The sequence below is a fragment of the Rhinatrema bivittatum genome, chromosome 14 (assembly GCF_901001135.1).
Source record: "Rhinatrema bivittatum chromosome 14, aRhiBiv1.1, whole genome shotgun sequence".
Classification (NCBI taxonomy): domain Eukaryota; kingdom Metazoa; phylum Chordata; class Amphibia; order Gymnophiona; family Rhinatrematidae; genus Rhinatrema; species Rhinatrema bivittatum.
In genome coordinates this window covers 50,519,708-50,536,729 of record NC_042628.1, presented here as the reverse complement: position 1 = coordinate 50,536,729, position 17,022 = coordinate 50,519,708, and the positions used below count along the sequence as shown (strand labels likewise).

The following is a 17,022-nucleotide window of genomic DNA, read 5'->3' as shown; positions in this document are numbered from 1 at the left end:
GCTGGATAATAAAAACTTAACATGTTATATTCAAACATATTTAGGTTGATCATATTCAGGGGGACATTTTTAAGGAAAATTAGTTCTTACCTGTTAATTTTCATTCCTGTAGTACCACGGATCAGTCCAGACCATGGGTTGAGCCTCCTGTCCAGCACATGGAGACAGACCAAAACTGAAAGGGTATCCCATATCAGGACAGAGCCTACCCTGCAGCCCTTCAGTATAACCATTGTCAAAGCAGAAAGTATGAAGATAAATTGTAAGGAATCAAGCAAGTAACAAGAGAACTCTAGCAAACAACAAAAGAACTCAAAAACTTGAACAAGTGCAAACATTGAATGAACTCTGTAGATAAACGCTCTTGCATAAATGTCCATGGTCAGAGAGATGCTTCCGGTGCCTCTTATTATAAGCCCAGAAGAAAAATCATTCTGAATCCTGCAAAAAGAGAAAAGAAGCTTCGGGTGGACAGCAGAAAACATATATAGGGCAGGGTGTCTGGACTGATCCGTGGTACTACAGGAACGAAAATTAACAGGTAAGAATTATTTTTCCTTTCCCTGTACGTACCCGGATCAGTCCAGACCATGGGATGTACCAGAGCTTCCCTAAACAGGGTGGGACCGAGACAGTCCTGCTCGAAGCACCTGCCGACCAAAGGAACCAAAGACAGGTGCTTGAACATCCAGGCGGTAATGCCGAGCAAAAGTATGCAAGGATTTCCACGTAACTGCCCTGCATATCTCCTGCGGAGAGACCGATTGACTCTCCGCCCAAGAAACAGCTTGAGAACGCAAGGAATGAGCCTTCAGACCCTCCGGGACCGCCCAGCCCTGACAGATATAGGCCGACACAATCGCCTCCTTCAACCAGCGAGAGATGGTAGTCTTAGAGGCCTGTTTGCCCCAGTTGGGCCCACTCCACAAGATAAAAAGATGATCCGAGACTCGGAAATCATTGGTTACCTGAAGATAACGCATGAGGACGCGTTTCACATCCATACGGCGTAGATCATCCCCCACCGGACCAGCAATATTCGCGGGAGAGAACGCAGGGAGCTCCACCGACTGATTGACATGAAAGGAAGAAAAAACCTTTGGCAAAAAGGACGGGACAGTCTTAAGGGAGACATCCGAGTCCAAAAAACGCAGAAAGGGATGACAACGCTTGAATCTCCAACACCTGCCTGGCGGAGCAAATAGAGACTAAAAACACCGCTTTCAGTGTTACATCCTTGACAGTAGAGTGGCGGAGAGGCTCAAAGGGAGCTAGGCAGAGAGCCCGGAGGACCAAATTAAGGCTCTACGAAGGACAAGTAGAATGCAGCAGCAGCCTCCAATGTTTAACTCCCTTGAGAAAACGGACAATATCTGGATGAGACGCAATCACATAACCTTCAAGATGTCCCAAGAGAGAGCCGAGGACAGAAACATGTACCCGGAGCGAACCGAAGGACAAATCCTTAGAAAGACCTCTCTGGAGAAAAGAAAGAACCAGCGACACCAGGGCCGAATGAGCCGAGACACCTGATTCCACGCAGACAAGTTAGAAAACCTTCCAAACCCGCATAGGCGAGGGAAGCAGAAGTCTTGTGGGCACGCAGAATAGTGGATATGACATCCTCCCTATATCCCTTCTTTCTCACTCTCTGCCGTTCAAAAGCCAGGCCGCTAGACAGAAGCGATCTGCCTTGTCGAAAAATCGGGCCCCTGCCGTAGCAGGTACTGGAGATGACCGAGACGAAGAGGGCCATGCCTTGACAGGTTTACGAGATCCACAAACCACAGTCTGCCAGGTCATTTGGGGGCTACGAGAACGACCGGACCTCTGTGGAGCTCTATCCTTCTGAGCACCTTGCCCACCAGGGGCCAAGGAGGGAACACGTACAGAAGGATGTCGCATGGCCAGGGAAGGACTAGAGCATCTACCATTTCCGAGCAGTGCTCCCTCCAGCGGCTGAAGAACCTGGGAGCTTTGGCATTGTCCAAGGTTGTGATTAGGTCCAGATGAGGAGGACCCCATTGTTTGACAATCAGATCCATTGCTTCGCCGGACAACTCCCACTCGCCGGGATCGAGCCGCTGGCGACTCAATAAATTGGCTTGAACATTCTCCTTGCCCGCAATGTGAGAAGCAGCTAGGCATTGCAGATGGCGCTCTGCCCACACGAAGAGCTGACTGGCCTTGAGGGCCACCAGGTGACTCCTGGTGCCCCCTGGCGATTGATATATGCCACCGTGGTAGAGTTGTCCGAGAGCACCCGAACTGCTCTTCGGCAAAGTAGCAGGAGAAACCCTTTGAGAGCCAGACAATCCGCCTGAGTCTCCAGGCAATTGATGTGCCAGCGGGATTTGGCTGGGGACCAGTATCCCTGCGTGGCCTGTGACTGGCAGACTGCTCCCCATCCGGAGAGGCTGACTTCCGTCGTGACTACAATCCACTGCGGAGTCTGAAGGGATATTCCTCTCAGAAGGTGCTTGAGCGATAGCCACCACTGTATGTCGCTGATGGTAGAGTCGGAGAGCGGGAGCAGCGTCTGAAACTGTTCCGACTCCAGTTTCCAGCGGGATAGCAAAGCTTTCTGTAAAGGACGCATATGCGCAAAAGCCCAGGGGACCAAGTCAATAGTGGAAGCCATGGACCCCAGAATCTGTAGGTAGTCCCACACCGTGGGGAGAGGCATGGAAAGGAAGTTTCGGACCTGATCCATCAGCTTGAATGCTCGTGAGTCCAGCAGGAATACCTTGCTGACTTGGATATCGAACCGAGCCCCTAGGAATTCTAAGACCTGGGAAGGTCGGAGATTGCTCTTGGAAAAATTGACTATCCATCCCAGGGACGAGAGAAGAGCAAGGACGCTGTCCATTACCAGCTTGCATAAGGTCTCCGACTTGGCCCATACTAGCCAATCGTCCAGGTAAGGGTGGACTAGGACTCTGTCCCGTCGGAGAGCGGCCGCCACCATCACCATAACCTTGGTAAACGTGTGTGGTGCTGTGGCGAGACCGAAGGGGAGAGCCTGGAACTGAAAGTGTTGACCCAAGATGTGGAATCGGAGATACCTCTTATGTTCGGCACGGATTGGTATGTGCAGGTAGGCCTCCGTCAAGTCAAGAGAGGCCAGAAATTCTCCGGGATGAACAGCCGCCATAACTGCCCTCAGGGTTTCCATCTGAAAGTGGGTCACTTTGAGGGCACGGTTGACTCTCTTGAGATCGTCCAAAAAAGGAGTCGTTCTTTTTTGGAAACACAAAGTAAATAGAATAGTGGCCGGCGCCCTGTTCCTCCACAGGAACCGGGACTATAGCCCCCAGCCCCTGGAATCTGGTGAGAATCTGACATACAGCGGCCCGCTTCCAATGTCCGCACGGGGAGACCATGTACAGATCCGGCAGGTCTCGAGCAAATTCTAAAGCGTAGCCTCTCTTGATTATCTCGTGGACCCACTGGTCCAACGTGATTTTGACCCATTTCTCCAAGAACTGAGATAGACGACCACTTAAGTTTGGAACGGAGGAATGGGCCGGCCGAATCTCAATGGGAGGCAGGCTTGGTCGTGGGGTGCTGTGGATTACCATCTCGGAAGGCACGATGGCCTCGAAAGGACTGGGACCAGGACTGAGATCTAGAGGGATTTCCCCTAGAGAAGACGCCCCCTGCCCTGGGATTATATCTCTGCTGACCCCTGAATCGGGTGTGTATAGGGAAGAAGGCTGTCGCCTGTTTCGGGCGATCCTCAGGTAGCTTGTGGACCTTGTTCTCACCCAAGGATTTAATAAGCTGCTCCAGGTCCTAGCCAAAAAGCAACTTACTTTTGAAGGGGAGTGTGCCCAGCTGCACCTTGGAAGATGAGTCAGCCGCCCAATTACGGAGCCAGAGAAGCCATCTGGCCGAGACTGCGGAAGCACCACCACCAGTATCACCCCAACAGCCGAGGAACACCAGGAATAGGGAGCCTAGACTATTATCTTTTAAAACAAGGGGCTAAGCCCCCCGAGGCCCCCCCCAAAAGTGAGGAGACAGAAAACTGTCTTCTGTAAGGAGATAAGCAGAGTCCAACTGAAAGTTTACAATTATATATTTTCTTTTATTTTTTTTTTAAATAGAACTTGAAAGACAACAAATACGTGCTTGATCCAAAAAAATTTAGAGAAGAAAGGGAGTCCCAAAGCGGGACTAAGCAAAAGAACCAGGGAACCGCAGGGTGAGCTGTCACATCTGCTGGAGACAGACAAATACTGAAGGGATGCAGGGTAGGCTCTGTCCAGATATAGGATACCCTTTCAGTTTTGGTCTGTCTCCATCTGCTGGACAGGAGGTTCAACCCATGGTCTGGACTGATCCAGGTACGTACAGGGAACTGCTTAATACATGATGTGACAAGTTGTCTGGATAACTTTAGCCAGATAACTTGTCTACTAACCAGCTTACTGAATAAGGACCTCAACATTTTCTGCTGTGTTAACTATGATACAGGGAGCAGGTGTTAGTGCCGGGTGTTACTATGATCAGTAATGCACAGGGAGCAGGTGTCAGTGCTGGGTGTTACTATGATCAGTAATGGCACAGGGAACAGGTGTCAGTACCGAGTGTTACTATGATCAGTAATGCACAGGGGGAGCGGGTGTCAGTGCAGGGTGCTACTATGATCAGTAATGCACAGGGATTAGGTGTCAGTGCCGGGTATTACTATGATCAGTAATGCACAGGGATTAGGTGTCAGTGCCGGGTATTACTATGATCAGTAATGGCACAGGGAACAGGTGTCAGTACCGAGTGTTACTATGATCAGTAATGGCACAGGGAGCAGGTGTCAGTGCCGGGTGTTACTATGATCAGTAATGCACAGGGATTAGGTGTCAGTGCCGGGTATTACTATGATCAGTAATGGCACAGGGAACAGGTGTCAGTACCGAGTGTTACTATGATCAGTAATGGCACAGGGAGCAGGTGTCAGTGCCGAGTATTACTATGATCAGTAATGGCACAGGGAACAGGTGTCAGTGCCAGGTATTACTATAATCAGTAATGACACAGGGAGCAGGTGTCCGTGCCGGATGTTACTATGATGAGTAATGGCACAGGGAGCAGGTGTCAGTGCCGGGTGTTACTATGATGAGAAATGGCACAGGGAGCAGGTGTCAGTGCCGGGTGTTACTATGATGAGTAATGACACAGGGAACAGGTGTCAGTGCCGGGTGTTACTATGATCAGTAATGACACAGGGAGCAGGTGTCAGTGCCGAGTGTTACTATAATCAGTAATGACACAGGGAGCAGGTGTAAGTGCCGGGTGTTACTATGATCAATAATGATAGAGGGAGCAGTTATCAGTACTGGGTATTACTATGATCAGTAATGGCACAGGGGGCAGGTGTCAGTACTGTTAGGGCCAGCTTACATTGGCTTACAGTGCTATGAGTCTCTCTCACCCACTCCAAGCATTTGTTTTCTGATAGAAGCAAGATATAAGGCTAAATAAATAAATATAATTTGTAAATACCTGGGAGTGCAGTGCAGGAACTTGCAAGGTTTCCCTATTTTTATATTCTTTTTCTTACTCAGCACAGCAGTTACAGCAGCAGTCTTCGGCCAGAGGCTCCCTCCAGACCCTGGCTAATGTAATGGTCACTCAGTAAGAGTTGCCACTGCACAATGGGGTAGGGGTTGTGAATGCTGCCTCTCCAGCCCATCCTATACTGACCTGCTCAGGAAACAAAAGACTGGATCTGGGAATCAAATCAAAGTCTCCTGCATAGATACCGGCAGTGCTGCCACTGGGCAGCCCTTATTAATTGTATTTCCATATAGCGCCCGATACCAGCGCGCTGTACAAAACACTACACACAGGTGCAGTGCAGCCCTGCCCCAAAGCCTCCCATGGAAGTAGATACATAACACAGAGACAGATAAAGAGACATGCAGTGCTCTCAACAGGTGTTGGAGAGAGCAGCAGGACGTCAGCTTCAGTCTCCTGGATCAGAGCTCATTAATCTAAATATGGACGCGTTCACAGAACCTGTTATTATTATTTCTATCATCACCAATAGCAAATTCTGTGAATGAGTCCAAGTAATGAGCATCAAACCAAGGCTAGGACCTATTGTGATCATTGCATGTCTCTGTGTTATGTATCTACTTCCACGGGAGGCTTTGGGGCAGGGCTGCACTGCACCTGTGTGTAGTGTTTTGTACAGCGCTCTGCTATAGGGCGCGATATGGAAATACAATGAATAAGGGCTGCCCAGTGGCAGCACTGCCGGTATCTATGCAGGAGACTTTGATTCGATTCCTAGATCAGGTCATTTGCCTCCTGAGCAGGTCAGTATAGGATGGGCTGGAGTGGCAGCATTCACAGCCCCTGGGGAGGGGGCGTCTCTGTTGTTATGCAATGGCAGCTCCTACTGGCCGTCACATTTAGCCAGGGTCTGGAGGGAGAATCTGGCCAAGGTCTGTCGCTGTGACTGCTGGGCTAAATTATATGAAGAATATAAAAATAGGGAACCTTGCAAGTTCCTGTCCTCCACCCCAGGGATTTGCAAATTTTATTTATTTATTTATCGAGTTTTATATACCGTCGTTCGGTTTCGCCATCACAACGGTTTACAAATTTAGCTTTATATCCTGCTTCAGGCAGAAAACAAATGCTCAGAGCAGGTGTGAGGGCTCATGATATTGTAGGCCAATGGAAGCTGTTCCTGGAAGCCCAAAAAGGAGGAGGAAACTGTCAGGCCAAAAATAAAATAAATGGGATTAGAGATGGGGTGGAAGATATAAATAATGTATTTTACTCACCAGAGACGGTTATATTTACTGTGGCTGTTGGTGGTTGTGATGACTCTGTTTGTAACTGTACGGTGTAACTGCCGCTGTCACTTGTAGTTAATCCCGAGATCTCCATGGAGCCATTTGGAAACCCCCTCACCCGACCCACGTACGGAGGAGAAACTTTCTCAGGAGGATCATCACTTGGGACATACAGAAGGATCCGATTCTGCGTGGTCTCTCCTCTGTACCAGGTGAAGGTAAAGATCCTGCCAGTGAAACTGACAGACAGCAGGACACTGCTTCCCTCTGCTAGGGTCTTCGGTATCGGGACTACAGATATTTGAGCAGAAATCTGCTGACTCCAGAAACCCAGAAACACTGAAAGAGAAAGGGAGAAGAGAAGCTGTAAGTGGGATTCTGCTCCCAGCATTAGGCAATGGCTACGATTACATCACTGACGTCAGTGAGACTGGGGGGGGGGGGGGGAACAGAAAATATTACAGCAAATGTCTATCCCCAGCCCCAAGAATATATGGCAAGGATAGTATTTTATCTGTAAACACTTACATGCAAAGTGCAGAATGTATAGTCAATTCCCAATAACTAATTAAATATTGCACACAAAGCATGAAATACTTTAAAACTTCCTTTTACCTTTATTCAAGTGTTTCAAGTGTTTTCCCCAGCTCTACTTTCATCATAACTGTCTCTGAGCTCCTTTCCTGTTTCTTTTTACCTTCTATTTCTCTCCTTTGTTTCTAACCCTTTCATTTCTCTTCTTTCCAACCCTCGCTCTTCCTCGATTTATCACCTCTTTGCTTCTGCCACTCCTCAGGCTCCTTCCAGATTTCTCTCCTCTGTCTGAGCTCCTCCCCTTACAAACCCCCAGCTCCTCTATCTCTCAGCCCCTTTCCAGTTCAGCTTTCCCTCTCCCAGCTCATTTTTCTCTTCTCCACCTCCAACTTCTCTCTATCTTCCAGCTCCTCTTTCCTCTCTCAATCTGCGAGTCCCTGTCTACACCCCCAGCTCCCCTCTGATGTCCTCTCCAATGCCAGCTCCCTTCTCTCCCTATCTACAGGCCGATACAGTAAAGTGGGGCCGCGGTTACCCCGCTCCTAACCTGCTTTCTACTCACTTTCCGGCCGCGTTAGCCCTTCCTGCGATACACTATCCCCTTTAACCCATCCTTACCGCCTCTTTAAATCCCCGGGTAACCCCTTCCGCACGCGGCATGTATATCAGATGTAAACCATCGAATTAGCCATTCCCTCCCATACAGTAACGTGTGCCCCGACTATCTCTATTTTACCCTGACGTTTTGCCGCGCGTTTAACCTGCTAACTTACCGCCTACCCTTACCCCTGCGTTAGAGGCAGGGGTAAGGGTAGGCGGCAAACTTTCCCCCAAAAGGAAACCTCTAAAAACCTAAAAGCCCCTCCTCCCGAAGCAACTTTTTGTTGTTTTCAGCTCCTTCCCTTCTCTGCCGTACTCCGGAGGGGCAGCCGGTGGCGAAAGCGGCTTGCAGCATTCCCTCGCGACCATGTGCAGAGTCTTTTGGGAGGAACCGGAGTCCTAGCACCTCCAGTTCCCTGGAGGAAAAAGCCTCCCCCCCCCCCCCCCCCGGAGAACCCAGCTGGGGTTGAGAGGTGCAAGTACTGAGTGAATCCCCTTCCCCAGAGCAGTGCCCCTGACAGGGGCTGCAAGGTTGTGAGGGAAGCGAAGCGTACTTTCATTGGCCTGAGCGCCCGTCAATTTGGGCGCTCCAGCCAATGAAAGCACATAGACGGGCGAGCGTGACGCACGCCGTGACATCACGCACGCCTGTCTATGTGCTTTCATTGGCTGAGCGCCCGTCAATTTGGGCGCTCCAGCCAATGAAAGCACATAGACGGGCGTGACACACGCTGTGACGTCACGCGCGCCCGTCTATGTGCTTTCATTGGCTGGAGCGCCCAAATTGACGGGCGCTCAGCCAATGAAAGTACGCTTCGCTACCTTGCAGCCCCTGTCAGGGGCACTGCTCTGGGGAAGGGGATTCACTCAGTACTTGCGCCTCTCAACCCCAGCTGGGTTCTCCGAGGGGGGGGGGGAGGATTTTTCCTCCAGGAGAACTGGGACCTGCGCGGGGGGGACCGCTGCGAGCCGTTTTCGCCGCCGGCTGCCCCCTCCGGAGGGCAGCAGAGAAGGGAAGGGGCTGAAAAGCAACAAAAGGTAAGTTGGCACATGTCGAGCCGCTTCGGGAGGAGGGGATTTTCGGTTTTTAGGTTTTCATGGGTTAAAGTTGGGATCCACTTCCTGGTACCTGTCATTTCAAATGTCATTTGAAATGACAGGTACCAGCGCACCCAGGATACTGTATAGGCGCTGTATTAAGCGCCTATACAGTAAAATGGGTTGCGCGGGCCTAACGCTTCGCCTAACGCTTTGCAGACGCGGCTTGCATTTGCAAGCAATTTAAATAGAGTATCGAGCGGTATGTGATCAGAACAGTGTGTGGGGCAAATGAGGGTGCGCCCGGCACTGCCGCACTCTTTCTAACGCGGCCTTACTGTATCGACCCGTCAGGTAGTAGTAGCAGTGCAAAACCAGGGGACCAGAGGCATTGCTAGGTATCTGAACGATCTGGGGAAAGGGCCCATAGGACTTCCTCTTTCTTTCCTCCAAGATTTTGAAAATTAACTCAATCACAATCAGCAGCTCCCCCCCCCCCCCCAGAACAATCCTACAGTGAAACATAACTGGACATCACACAAACGATCTCCGTTCTCATGCAGCTGTCATCAGGGAGTCATTGCATATGAGCTGTGACAGGGTAACCGTCCTGTTAGTTTGATCATAGCGGGGGGCCCATCGGCTCTCTCCACACCCGCCCCTTACTAATTCTATCCATATAGAGACAGGACACCCCCTCTCATAAAGCAGGAGGTACTGGACGTGAATGTTCGTAACATCTTTAGAGAGAAGGGCTTGCTAAGCAACAAAGAAACCCTTGACCAGTTTCAATTGTCTAGTAAAATTACCACTAAAGTTATTCAGAAGCATCAATCAATAAAAATTCTTCCATATGGGAATGGGGTCTGGGGTCTAAAAAGCATAGGGCAGAATCTCAATAGAAATCCTGAACCTTCACAGAAACTCCCCCAACAGAAGGTACAGAGCAGAACTCTGCAAAAAATGTACTCAGAACCTAGAGCAAACCTGCCATACCATAACACACTGCCACTCAAACAGTAGCAAACCTACCTATGAAAAGGCAACACTTCAAATATTACACCAGACCCTGAAACATCAATACACATCTTATTAGAAAAACAGAAGTCAGGTTACTATACATCCCTACATAGAAACTATATGTTAGCAGAATACCTCACCTCAGTTACACGTGCAGGACACAGACAGACCCTCACCAAATACAGAATCAAGTAGAATCACAAATGTACAGGCAAAAACAGAACAGGAAACTGCAACAATGCAAAAACAGGAATGTCGCCATTTCTCATAAAACATAACAATAAAAATCAAAAAGATAAAACCAATCATAATAGTAAAACCATGCTAATCAAAAATACATATTTCAAAACAGCTACAAAAAGAATGACATCTAAAAATTGTAATTCATATAAAAATTGTTTAAAAGTTCTCAAAAATCAATACAATATTTCAAAAGAGCACAATCATCAAATAACACCCAATAATTAAAACTAATAAACAAATCCCCTGCTTTCCATACCTGGCAACTTTTAATTTACAATCACTGAGATTGTTATGGATTAGTGGGAGGAGCCCACAAACTTTCTTCTCTTTTTGTCATATACACACACACATACACACACTCTCATACACACATACATGTTCAACATGCTCTCTCTCTCTCTCACACACACACACTCCCTCCTCTCTCTCTCTCACACACACGCTTACACTCACTCCATTTCAGGTTCTAACCTGGGGCCTCCCCCTTTCTTCTGGGCCTCTTTTTCAGTCCCACCAGGCCCCTCCTTGGGCCATTGTGGGATGGGTCCATGGTGGCCCTGCCTGGTACCTTTGTGGGTCCATGGTGACCGGGCCTCTCCTTTTCACCACCCGACAGCCACCAGACACTCGGGGCACCAATGAAGTGACTCGGGGCATGGTAGTGTTGGCTCTGGGCCCTGTGTGCCCAGAGCCAACGCTACCTCTCCGGGGACAATAATACCACTACTGCTGGTCCTATAGCCTTTGTGCCCCCTTCAATCGACCCTTATTAGCAACACAGGCACTAGAAGAGGAGGAGGGACATTGGCTTCACGGAGAGTCAGTAAAGTTTTATTACTGTTCTTTGGCTATGTGCTGTCACTCCTGTATCATTTCATGGCCTAGTTTCTAGTTCTAGTTTATTGATTTTTATACCATTGCATTAATCATAGACCTTCACAGCGGTTTACAATAAATATAACAGGAAGCAAATAAAAAGAAGATAAAAAAGCATTAAATCATTAAAATACATAAATAATTATAAATACAAATAAGATCATAAAAAAACAATAAAGTGCTTATAAATATCTATAATACATAAATGATTCTTCAAGTTTAATACTAAATAAAAGAAAACGACAGTTACTTGCTGTTTGCATCCAAATATGCACAATTAAAAAGCCATTGCTTGTGTTCTACCTTAAATTTCTTACTGTCTGAAGTGTTATCTGGACAAGTAGTGTGTGGCCTGTGGTAACTGTCCCTTGTCTCTTGTTCTGTGGTGGTTGCTGCCATTGCAGGGATGAAACATGATGTCAGAGGATGCAGTTTTGGGATGGGAAAAATGAGATGAGCCATAATGATGGCTGAAATGAGGCAAGCCATGACTGGAGATAGAGGAACCAGCTTTATCAGCTTGATTTTGGCTGCCTACTGCTCATTCTGAGGCATGAAATTGCTGCTGCTTTTCTGCTCCAAATCTGCAACACTGATGGTGCCCTGAGTCATGGGTTCCAGAGGGCATCTGGGAGGCAAAGTAGAGAACTCAGGAGTCTGTCATAAGGTCCAGAGGACTTGGCCCATCTTCATCAGATGTAAGGAGGCAGCTTTTGAATTGATTTAGTATTGTAGCCATCACTCCATCTGCTGGTAAAATGCTCTATGATCTTACCACCATGCTAGAACAGGGGAGGTGGAGGAGGGAGGGCAAGAAGAGAGATTGCCCGAGATATCCCATCCAAGGGGGCCTATCATCAGCAGGGCTGCTTTTATCTATGGGCATAGCAGGAGGTCCATTACATGAGCACACAGGCTCTGCCCAGATGACTGTCAGCTAGTGCATAGGTGTAGGAACAAGGTGGACTGCAGGGGCCATTGCCCCCCAGGCTGCTGCTAGCCACGACTCCTCCCCACACCAACTCCTCTTCTCCTAACTGAACAAGTGCTACAGCTTGCTCACGGCTGAGGTTATGTCCTAAAGATGTAATTGCTGCAAACAGATGTAGGCCCTCTTTGCTTCTTTGCCAAGCACTATTTGTCTAGCCAACCTGCCAAATGTGCTGAACTACCACCGAGACTACTGCTACTGCTGGGTCGGGACCTGCCTTGACCCTTCTCCGTCTCCACAAAGCACCCTTTGTGTCATGGCTGTTGTGTGCTACTGGCCTCCATGCTCCATGGGTCCTGGTTTCCCTTCGTGCAAAGGCACCTATTGCCCCATCCTCTCTGACCTGCCTTCTGCAGCATAGGAGCAGCTGGATTGCTCCGCGCGTCTGTGTCAGGACCATTGCTGAGATAAGGTTTGGTGCCTGGCCTGGAAGATCTAGGGAGAAGGGGCTGGGAGGAACAAGAGGGGGAAGGCTAGTGTGAGCACAGGGCTCCATTTGGAGGAGGGAGACCTAAGGGAGAGGAGAGGGCTGGGAGCAAAAAAGGGGCTGAGGGGAGAAAAGAGAGGCTTGGTTGCTGCTTTTGGGGAGGGGGGTGTATTATTTTGGGGCTGCCCTCCTGTTTCTGCCCACAACCCTATCCTTTCTTTCTGCCCCAGCCCTCTCTTCACTTTCTAACTCCTGAACCTTCCCCCAGTCTTCTCTCTGTGACCCCAACCCTCTCTTCTCTTTTTGTACCCCCAGCACTATCCCCCTGCTTCCCTGCCCTCTCCCCCTGCCATCTCTTTTTCTGGCCCTGCTCTCTCTATGCCATCTCTCTATCTGCCCTTGCCCTCTTCCTCTGCCATCTCTTTCTATCCCCTCCACCCTCCGCTCTCTCTTTCCCCTGCTCCTAGCCCAAGTCCCCTGCCCACAATCCTTGCTCTCTTCCCCTTCCCCACTCCTTCCCTCCTCTATCTCTTGCCCCCACACAAGAAAAGTAATGAAGGCTCAGCAGCCCCAACATAATGCTGAATTACACCGGGGCTGCCGAGCCTTCATCATTTACGTCTTAAAGATGTAACTTCTGCCACGAGCAAGCTTAAAAAAAGACCAGAACGTGTAGGCCCCCTTTGCCTGTCTGCCAGACCTGTTACCACTGCTAATACCGCCGAGACCTGCCTTCCCAGCCTCTGCACCTGCTCAACCTCCTCTGCCTACCAGTCCTGCCCAATCTTCCCTTCCTGTCTCCACAGGTCATCTTCTGCTGCCAGACCCACCAACCTGCCTTCTGTGCTGCTGCTCTCCTAAGATAAGGCATGAGTCCTGGGAAAGGAAACGGGGGCTGGGGGAGGGCTAGGATTCAGGAGAAAAAAAAGCAAGCTGCTGTGAGAGTAGGGCTCCGTTTGGAGGAAAAGGTGTGGAGAGGGGAGGAAAAGTCTGTAGTGTGCTATGGACTCTTCCTCCAGGAACCTGTCAGAACCTCTTTGAAATCCTGCTATGCTAGTCGCCTTCATCACATCCTCTGGCAATACATTCCACAGCTTGATAGTGCACCGCGGGGCCAATGCAATAAAGTGCGCCCAGCCTGGTACGCATTTTGGATGTCCTAGGCTAGCGCCTGATGCAGTAAGGAGACTAGCACGTCCGAAATGCGTGCCCTAACAAATGCGTAACCGATAACGCCCATCACATGTAAATTCCATGCAGATAAGGGTGCTATCTATTACCCTCTCCCCCAATGCAGGAAGCCACTGGGCGCCCAATTCACACTGTTTAACGCGGGGAATTTAACTCCAGCCCCAGAAGTGGAGTAAAGTCAATTCACAGTCAAGGGCTCATGAGAAATAAAAAAAATACGGTCCTCTGTGTTACGATAAGTGCGTCCTCCTCCTTAGTATAGCTACGACACTTTAATTTACTGCTTGCGGTGGAGAAAAATAAATATGTATTTTGACTCAATCAGAAGAAACCCACTTTTCTTTAAGGCCACACAATTTAGATGTCCATTGCAACAGGCGCTCTTTTTGTTATTTTGCTGAGATTTTGCTGAGATTGCTGAAGTGACTAATCATTGTGCCAAACTGCTCCTTTCTGAATCTAAAAAGGTACAAGGAACTGGATTATCACAGTAAACTCGATCAGTTCAATCAAATAGGTTCAAGGACTTTAATTGGCTAGTGTGCAAAATATGAGGCACACTGTTCTGCATACACTGCCATTTCTAAACACTGAAAAGCCTAAATATGATTAAAAAAAAAACCAACCCTGAAGATGCATTTACTGTTATTGTTTTCCGGAATTGGAAAATAATCTGTTGAATGCTTCTGAGAACATGAAAAAATACATGTCACCAGGAAGCCATGGCTCAAATGTAAACTTATTGTGCCTGATCATCTATGCATCACTACTCAGCTTGACTCATAACTCAAGGCTCAACAAAATGTAACAGAGAAATGCTCATTAAACAGCTAACAACCCTCCATTTCCTAATGGGACAAGCACTGGCAACAGAGGGTCATGGTTTTGAAAGTGGAATTTATATCAGCCCATGCAACTTCATTCTGAGGATTATCCTGATCTTAGCCACTGGCTTTCTGTGAAGAAATGCATGTCCTGTGATATTGTCAATGAATAATTCACCTCCTTGCAAAGAACAACTTATGGCGACTGCTTGCAAAGACGTATGAGGTCAGACTTTACTTTCTTCTTGCAGCTAAAACAAGGGATATTGCAAACAAAAAAGAACTGGTCACTTTATTTCGCTAAGTAGATGAATATATGAAGATTTCATTGGCCTTGTTGGCTAATCTAAAACAGAGTCCTCTACCATCTATACTGCACTAAATATTTCAATAGCTGTAGTATGCTGGTGAATCTATGTTCAGACTAGAAGGTGGACATACTTAAAAATACTATGTAATAGTTCTCCCCACCTCAAAAAAAAGCATAATATATTAGACTTTATGACCATCATAATAGGCATCATTGATAAATGTTTGCCAATGATGTTTTCTCTACCTTATTTCTAATCTTTTTTTTTAGAAAAAATTTGCAAATAAATTCAGTACCATATTAATAATGTCTTAATTTATATTTGAGAAAAACTTATCTCATTCTTGGTGAACTGGTCGCTGCCATATATTAAAATTTAACATATGGCAGCACAGTAATGAATTTAAATTTTAACATATGGCAATGACCAGTTCACCAAGTTTTTCTCCAGTCTATGCAGATGGCAGGCATATGAAGGTACAGCTAATATGTCTGATTGCACACGTGGCGTTAATGCTCAATTTAAGCAAATAAATCCTTCAGCTATTTATTTTCATTGTTTGGTACACTGCATAAATCTATGCCTGCAAGATACCGGGAAAAACTGTAAAGCAGTTCAGAATGTTGAGTGTGGCAGAACCGTAGCTAGCCTATGATCGATATGGCCTCGGCTATAGGTGCCATGTAGCAGGGGCACCATCTCTCTCATTTGATACAACTTTGGGGTCTCAAAAACAGAGCTGCCTGAGGGGAGAAAAGCTGCTGTGCCTGCTTCTGGTGTCCCATGTACCTTCAGCAGGCCTGGATTTGTCACAAGGCATAATAGGCCTGTGCCTAGAGCGGCAGTTATCTGGGGAGCAGCAGTTGGTGAAAAAGAAATTTTTCCTCCAATAGCAAAAACCCTCTGCCTCCTGTCAGCTTGTTTCCCACGGCATCTTCTCCCAAACCCATTTCAGCAGCAGCCACTATATCAGAGGCCATGGCCCACCCACTTTAGGCTCAGGCTCACCCAACCAGGCCTGTCAGACACCAGAAGATGGCCGGAGCAGCAATGCCATCACACGAGCCGATACAGTAAAATTTGCGGGAAAGCGGGTGAGCGCCCGCTCTCCGGGCGCGCGCACAGGCCACGCTCCTGTGCGCGTGATACAGTAAATAGATTTGTTTAAATTAGGCCCAGTGGTAAAAAGAGTAGCGTGTCCCTATCGCCTCTTTTCGGACAGGAGCGGCGGCTGTCAGCGGGTTTGACAACCGATGCTCAATTTTGCCGGCGTCAGTTCTCGAGCCCGCTGACAGTCACGGGTTTGGAAACCGGACGCCAGCAAAATTGAGCGTCCTGTTTTCAACCCACGAGCCGCGGGCATATTTCAATTTTTATTTTTTTTTTTTACTTTTTTAAACTTTTGGAACCTCCGACTTAATAGCGCCATGAGAGTGCACAGAAAAGCAGTTTTTACTGCTTTTCTGTACACTTTCCCAGTGCCGGCAGAAATTAACACCTACCTTTGGGTAGGCGCTAATTTCAGAAAGTAAAATGTGCGGCTTGGCTGCACATTTTACTTACTGAATCGCACGGGAATACCTAATAGGGCCATCAACATGCATTTGCATGTTGCGGGCGCTATTAGGTTCGGGGGGGTTGGATGAGCGTTTTGAACGCGCTATTACCCCTTACTGAATAAGGGGTAAAGCTAGTGCGTCAAAAACATGCATCCAATCGTGGGTTAACAGTGCGCTCCGCCGAAGCGCACTGTACTGTATCGGCCTGACAGTGTTGTGATCTGCTATGCTGATGGGTGGAACAAGCAGATGGGAGTAGCAATCTGTTATGAATCGCTCCTCCAAAGAGGAGGAGTTTTCAAGCTGTTAGGAATCTGCTCTTGTGGAAGGAGGAGTTAGCAATCAGTACTAGCGAGTACTAGAGAGGGTGGTCAGCTGGACAGGAATGTAAATAGGTGAATCCTTGGACCGATGGCAGATGACAGCGCCCCCAGGAGGGGATCCTGAGATGGACCACCAGTTAGGCTTGAGTATGGAGACAGACACAGATAGTTCTTTTATTAGACAGGTAGTAGAACCACCAGAGGTGGCAGTAGTGAGCTGATATGCCCGGCAGGGCTGAAGTCCCTCAGATACTGGAACTGCGATCCCAGGGTTGC

General features: G+C 48.1%; 1 protein-coding gene across 3 annotated transcripts in view; it reads right to left on the bottom strand.

Annotated features, from left to right (window-relative positions):
* LOC115075845 (carcinoembryonic antigen-related cell adhesion molecule 1-like) overlaps positions 1–17,022 on the bottom strand; it is a 78,990-nt gene that overhangs the window by 34,413 nt on the left and 27,555 nt on the right. For all 3 annotated transcript variants that reach the window (XM_029576693.1, XM_029576695.1, XM_029576696.1), the window contains exon 2: positions 6,798–7,148. In XM_029576693.1, coding sequence (XP_029432553.1) covers positions 6,798–7,148 — 351 coding nt within the window. The remainder of the gene's footprint in view (positions 1–6,797; positions 7,149–17,022) is intronic.